The 7,557-nt window shown below is 37.9% G+C and overlaps 1 protein-coding gene across 1 annotated transcript; it reads right to left on the reverse strand.

Annotated features, from left to right (window-relative positions):
• Positions 1-980: 980 nt before the first annotated feature.
• Positions 981-2,353, reverse strand: LOC132611967 (uncharacterized). The gene is made up of 4 exons (XM_060326319.1): positions 2,201-2,353; positions 1,697-1,846; positions 1,293-1,637; positions 981-1,250 (listed from the first exon to the last, which is right to left on the reverse strand). Exons 1-4 carry the CDS (start codon positions 2,351-2,353, stop codon positions 981-983), a joined length of 918 nt encoding a protein of 305 aa, XP_060182302.1.
• Between the last annotated feature and the right edge of the window lie 5,204 nt (positions 2,354-7,557).

Below are 7,557 nucleotides of genomic sequence, written 5' to 3' on the forward strand. Positions count from 1 at the left end.
ACGTCACCCCGATAAAGATAGTTGTCCTGGAGTCTTCATGCATGTATTATGATGAGAATATTATGGTGATCATACTATGATGAGCATATTATAATGAGCATATGATGACGATATTACACCGTACCTATTTGGTCGGCAGATATACACACCACTATAGTAGGCAGCTTATACCCCGGACGCGGGAGGCCTGGACGCAGGTTGATTATTATCACACCATACCTATTTGGACGGGCAGCTTATACTTGTATATTTGTGCATACATGATACTATGATGAGTATGAGTAAGTCAGCATGTGTTATTCCTTTTTATATGTGACAGTCATATACAGTTGCTCCCCTATTGATGTTCCTTTCATCTCATTGATGTATCATTATTGTTTATGCCTCTCATACTCAGTACAATGTTCGTACTGACGTCCATTTTCTTTGGATGTTGTGTTCATGCCCACAGGTAGACAGGGAGGTGATCTTGACCCAGACTCGTAGGAGCTATCAGCAGATCTACAAGAGCACTCCCTTATTTCAGAGGTGCTAGTTGGTTGATTCTTTTGTGTATATTCATGTGTATGTATTTTGGGCATGACAGGGTCTTGTCCCGTCCTTATGTCTAGCACTCTAGTAGAGGCTCGTAGATGCGCAGTGTGGGTTATATGGTCTCACAAGGTCACTACTGTACATATGTATATGTGTGTATATTATCATTTTGATAGCCGAAAGGCGTATGTATATAAAAGTATTCATGTTTTCAAATGAAAGATGATTTCCTTATAATTTGAGTATGAATCGGATAAAGGAACGTGTAATGAGCATGATAAGTAGTAGAATGAGCGGTGCTCGGTGGTTAGCCCCCGGGTACCCGTCGCGGCCCCTAGTCGGGTCGTGACAATTTTATCATGAATTACCTTGGAAATGACTTTGTTAATGAAGTTACTAAGACTAATATGCCTCATATCTGAAAATGTCTGCACCTTATTCTTCTTTCATAACAAGACTAGATTAGTGTGTGTGATTGGCTTTGGAAGTGTATGGCCATCCCAAAAATCTTTCAGAACACCGTACACATCAGCACCAACAATCTCCCAACAAGAATGATAGAAAACACCATTTAAACTATATGGACCACTAGCACTATCAACTGATAACTCAAAAACTGCCTTTTTCACCTCCTCTAAATTAAGGACTGCAGTAAGCATTTCATTTTCTTCTTGAGAAACCAGTAAGGGAATATGATTAAACAAAGGTGAATCAGCCTGATCAACTTCTTATGTGAACTTTTTCTGATAAAAGGAAACAGCTTCTATAGCAATATCATCCACATTTTTCAACCATGATCCATCTGCATTCTTAATCTTCTTTAGAAGAGTTCTCTTCCTTCTTCCCTTAACCAGACTATGGAAAAATCTGGTATTTCTATCACCTTCTGCAAAATGATCAAAACCAGCTTTTTGTCTCCAAGATTCCTCCTCATAATGCAAGTGCCTCTTCAACTCAGCCTGAGCTCTTTGCAATATCATTCTATTCTTCAAAAAGCTACTTTTGACCTTGACAATATCCTCTCTTATACTAAGCTGTTGAAATATATCACCAAAGGACTGTTTACTCCAAGTTGATAAAGTTTTTTGTACTTGCTTCATCTTCTGCTTGAAAGAAACAAAAATATTTTATGAATCCTCTGATATCCAGTCTACCTCACAACCTCTTTATAATCCTCATGTTCAGTCCAAAACTTAAGAAACTTGAAAGGCCTAACAAAATGCTGAGTTTGATCATTGCAAGAAAGAAGCATAGGTGCATGATCTGAGCTAGTTCTGGACAAATGCTCCACCTCAAGATGACCGAACCAATTCTGCAAGTGATCATTAGATAACATCCTATCCAACCTTTTGAAAATGCATTCCCTATCTGCTCCCCCATTCAACCAGGTAAAAGGACTTCCTTTAAAGCTTATCTCAGTAAGATCACAAGAATTGATGCAGAATGCAAAATCTTCATACTCTTGTGAAAGAACAGGCAATCCACCAATTTACTCTTCCTCATTCAGAATGAAATTAAAATCACCCCTAATGAGCCAAGGATCTGTCATACCATCAGCTAAACAATATAAACTGTCCCAAAGAGCTAGTCTTTCCATAACATCACATTTAGCATAAACTAAAGATGTCACCATGTGCTTGTCAAACTACTGAAAATAAAGCTTTACAGTGATTTGTTGGGTAGTGTCCTGTAAAATCTCCACATCCACATTTTCATTTACAAAAAACCAGGTTTTTCCATTGCAGTTACTATTTGCATAAGGCATTCCAATTCTCCTCTTGTAGTGCTGAATTTTGCTAACATGTTGAAAAATCTCCATTAATGCAATAAGAAAAACTTATGATCTCTATGTAGCATTTGCACCCTATGGAAATCTTTTTGTGTTTTAACAGATCTGATGTTCCAAAATAATGTTTTAAGAATCATTTGGAACTGGATTTATGAGCTGCCTTTTTTGGTACTACCCTTGTTGGAAGGGCAGTTGCTATATTTTGCTTCTTTATTGTACCTTTGACATGAGATTTTGGAGATAGACCAGCTTCTTTACACACTTCATCTAAATCCATATCCACCACTTCAGAATCAATATTCTCTTTTGAATTAGACCTGGCAAAAATTGTTTCTTCCTTCACATCTGAACTAGACAAGTTATGAGAAACCAAATTATGAAGGTATTTCATAGGAGAAGCCTTTCTATGTATTGCTAGTTGTTGATCTTGTGAAAACTCTGATTCATTTACAACACCAAAATCACCCAAATCTTCAAGCTTTTCTTGCTGGACTTCCACTCTTAGAGGATAGCAAACAATGATGGCAACCTCCTCACACTCTTCATGCATGACCAGTTGATTATTATCTTTACCATTTGGATCCAACTCTTCATTATTTCGCACAAAACCATCTCCTTTATCATCAGCAAGTAAAGAAGATTCATCAACATCCTGAGTAATCGAATCCCCCATATCAAGTTGACTTGCACCATCACTAGCCACCATCTGAACTGACTCTATGATAGCCAAACACTTCTTTTCTTCAAACCGTTTCTCAACCGTAACCACTATGGAACCAGGCCCTTTATCATCATTGATGTTGTGCAATTTTTCAGCTTCATCAAATAGAACTTTATTTTGCATTCCATCTCCCTTAGAAGATTCATCTAATTGTTGTAGTGACTGTTGTGACTTAACAGGCTCCACTTCATCACTACTTGCCATACTACCAGTCACTTCTTACACCACTTGACTGTCCTCCAACATGCTATCACCTTTTGGATTCTCTTCTTGTTGATATTCACCTTGTAAGACATCAAATTTGTTATGGCCAACCACAGAAGTAGAGTCTGGATTGATATGTTCAGCCTTTTATTCCAGAATCATTTGCAATTGCATTTTTTCCAGTACCCACCGGCATCCTATTATCCTTAACCACACTCTAGTTTTCTGGATCACCAAGCACTCTACCACTGGACAACATCCTAACATTAAATTTCCTTCTATTATTATAGAATTTAGCATTCTTCTTCTGTTTCTGGTCAACCAAAGGATCAACTTTACTAGTGTCCATCACAACTTTCTTCCCCTTACCACCTTTAACATCTGTAACCGGGGCCTCATTAACACCCATCACTCTTTACAGTACTAGAGTCCACCACAACTTCCATCCCCTTACCACCATTAACATCTGTAACAGGGGCCTCCTTAACATGATCTTCCTCATCATATGCCAGTTCAGGCTGTAACTTCCAACATTCTTGTTCATTATTCCCTTGTAATAGATATTCACTACAATACTTAGGCATATAATCATAGTGAATTTTCACCTTATCCACTCTAATCTACTTAGTCATCTCATCTTCAATATCTATATTAACAAACTTAGGACGATCAGAAAAAAGATCAACCAACACTTTAATTCTAGCACAACTAGGTCTAGTACGATTAACAGTAGCAAGATCTAATTGCAAATGTGTTCCCATAGCCATAGCAAGGAAGAACAGTGATTCACGGACAAAAAAGGTTGGCATTAGGTTAGGAAAAGAGATCCAAGCAATCACCTTTGATGTGTCTTCATCAACCTTGAACTTAGAATCATATATTAAAGGCCTCATTTGATAATAATATCCATCTTATGATTGCAAGTAATAAGATCCCTTAGAACAAAGCTTTACGAAATCCTCCATTTGTGATAATCGAATCAACACATGTCTAGATTGAAATAAACCAATAAGACACTTCCCTTTAATCCCACACTGTTGAGGAAGAATAGTTCTCAACACTTCCAGATCCATCCATCCACGCGCAAACTTCCCAATCACTACATGCTTTAGATTTTCCATGACTTCCATTGCTTCAACTTCCTTTTGTGTCCAACGAAGCACAGGGATGCCATTAATGAAAGAAAATTGCTTTACATGTATATTGGACGTAGAAGTAGGGTTTTGCATGGGCTCCATAGTTGTAGGTTTGAATAAATCATTGAACTTTGGTTTGGGAGATTCTAGAGGGTTGCTGTTTGGTTGTGTAAATGTAGAAGAGGTAGAAGAAGACTGGCCAACCACCAGAGGTGGTTTCCCAGTGGCTGGAGCATCCATAGATGTAATTGTGAAGCCGACCTAAGCTAGGGTTTGCATGGAGTTAGGATCTCGGCTAGAGAGCATTTTCCTATGAAATTTTGCCTTGATTCGAGGGCCAATGTAGCGTATTTCTCGAATAAAGGATGGACTTCTTGTTGATGTGTTGAATCTTAGAAGAACTTTGAGTAGCACTTTGGATTGTTCTTGAGGGAAGACGTCTCTTGAACTCTCCTTCTTGTTGAAGACCTTTGGAGAAGACTTATGTAGATATTGTTGTTCTACGTTGCCTCTAGTCAAGATGCTATGCAACTTTCAAGATGTCTTCAAAGGGGATGTGTGACCCTTTTATATAGGTGTGAGCTAGAGCTTGGGAGTATTTTGGTCTCCAAGTAATTCTAGGACCTTCGGCTAAAAACACGTGGGTTGGGCTAGTCTTGTAGAGACTCAATTTAATGGACTAACTCAAACGTAATTTGAATTTCATTCAAGTCATGTAATTTTGACTTAAATAACTAATCCGACTTTATTAATCAAAATTTGACTTGGTCAACATGAAATTATAACTTAATACAAATTTTATATGAATTAATTCAATTTAAATTTCGATGTCTATAGATGCCCCCTACTTCAAGACTTGTTAAAACGTATGCTTGTCGAAACTTGATGGTGAGACTTGAAGTACAGCCGAGTGACATACCTTTTTTTCTATTTTTTTCATTTAACAGTGCCAGTCATGAAAATGGACAACGCAACTTTGCCTTTTGGTCTAGTTTTGGAGATAAACTTAATGATGAAAGCTCCTATCCTTGAATAGAACATTTTAATTACCAGTAAATGCATATAAACTTTTTGGACAAACTAATGATCTCCAACCAATTGACCAATCATTTGGCTAAAGTACAGCTCATTAGATGTTGTAAAGTTTAATTGAATATAAGCTCTAAACGAAACTAAAGCTGACTTGGTGCTTAAAATCTTCCTCAACTAAGTAGCAAAATATTCTTACAGCAAATCATATTCTTGTTTCCAAGTAAGGGATGTTTTCCATAAATTCCCATTGCCCGAAAAAGCTATTTAAAAGCTCATTCACAAACAATATGTAAGCACTTTCTCTTCTTCATAAAGGCTTTGAGCACAATTCAGATTTATTTGAAAGCTACGATGTTTCTTATCCCATCAGCTGCCAAATTTTAATAACAAGTGGTACTGAGAGAGAGAAGTCATGAATGTCAAGTAGGAAAAAGTCTTTGTACCTATCATCTGGCAGTTTTGCGCATCTGCACAAAATTGTTCGTGATTCTATAGAAAGTACACTTCGAACGCTGCTACATATCCAAAAATCAAAGCGAAAATCCCTCTAGATTGACGAAAATTAATTTTTAAAGTTGAACTCCAGATCTGTGTTTTCTTCTCACAGCGTTGTGCAGTCTCACATAAAACTCCATATCTTGAGGTTGGAGTGTCCAAATGAATATAGGCTTAATTTTGTAGAAAGCAGACATCGAAGGTGTTACATCCCGTATTTTTGAACGTCGGATTAATTGTAAGTTGAGGTGGGGCCCACACGTCAAGATTTTTTTGGGACATGTGAAAAATTATATGAATCACATATGTGAAGTTAAACACAACTCAAGAAGGGCCCTTGGGCCAAATCAAAGTGGAAGTCCTCCAAACGAATATTTTTAAGAAAACGTTTTCGGGTGACCTGACTTTGGGGGGAAAACACTGTATTATAAGTTTGGAATTTGGAAAAATACCAAGAAATAGAAGTTGTAGATAATTGAATTAGCTTTCCAACCATAGGTCGTGGGTTCCCAGGTGACGTCGGTACAAGGAGATATGGACGTTTTAAGGTCGAAAGGTCAGTGGGTTAGGCCCAACTCGGGCCCAACCGGGTTAGGCCCATTACCCACACCCTTTTAAATGAAATTTCAGGTCTTTCTCCTCATTATTCATACAAAGAAGACCAGCAAGTTCTGGAGAGAGAGAGAAAAGAGTATTGGAAAGAAGAAAAATCAATTTTGATCAAAATCCGAGCCCCGAATCCCGAAGCCCATGAAGACAAAAGTGTTGTATGTCGCGTTGTCTTCAATTTGAGGTAAAAATCAACCAAGGAGGAGGGTGATAACGTGGTGGCTGAATTATTAAGGTATGTATAAGGCTCCTTTTCATTGCTAACAAGTTTATTTAAAGTTTTAACGGATTAGAACGGGAAAAATAGCGATATAAATTCGTCCGTTGGTATTGTGAATTATGGAATGAGATTTGAAGAGAATTTTGGATGAAAATAAATGTAGTTAACTTGTTAATGAAATTGGAGGATGAAAATGTGTTATGGATATTTATGTCGAAAATTAGAGGTTTCGGATGAATTATGATTTTGGTGGAATTTTTGTATATTTTGTGCATATTTTGTAGAATGATATGAAATGCTTCCTAATTGTGTTGGAATGATCTTGATTAGCAAATGAATATGAAAACATTGATATTGGTTTGTGTCACGACCCAAACCCCGTGGGCCGCGACTGGTACCCTAACTGGATACCCATACGTACCTATCTGATCGAATTCGAATCATACAGATTTTTTTTTTTTGAAACAGAAGTACGGAAATAGGCCGATAAAAATACGGCACACGCGCAACCATACGTATATATACATATATACCTGAACATACAGACATTTACAAGTAAGCCGATAAGGCTAACATACAGACGAAACCCGTAACCCACACATCTATCTACAGGCCTCTACAGACATACAAAATCATATGGCGGGACAGGGCCCCGCCGTACCCAGAATATACACACATACGGAGTACACAGAAGACAGAAAATATATACCAAAAGATATGCTCCGGGTCAAAGGAGCTCTTCAAAAAGCAGAGTCGGAAACCTACGCGGGCGGCGTATCACCTGGTGCGTCTGTACCTGCGGGCATGTAGCGCAGCC

Source organism: Lycium barbarum, chromosome 9 (genome assembly GCF_019175385.1).
Source record: "Lycium barbarum isolate Lr01 chromosome 9, ASM1917538v2, whole genome shotgun sequence".
NCBI classification, from domain to species: domain Eukaryota; kingdom Viridiplantae; phylum Streptophyta; class Magnoliopsida; order Solanales; family Solanaceae; genus Lycium; species Lycium barbarum.

Excerpts from the sequence above, each read along its gene's own strand:
- LOC132611967 (XM_060326319.1), bottom strand. The coding sequence starts at position 2,353 with ATGGAGATTTTTCAACATGTTAGCAAAATTCAGCACTACAAGAGGAGA. Across the intron at positions 1,847-2,200 it reads ACACTACCCAACAAATCACT|AATTGGTTCGGTCATCTTGA; the intron begins GTAAAGCTTTAT and ends GATCACTTGCAG. Across the intron at positions 1,638-1,696 it reads AACATGAGGATTATAAAGAG|AAGATGAAGCAAGTACAAAA; the intron begins GTTGTGAGGTAG and ends TCTTTCAAGCAG.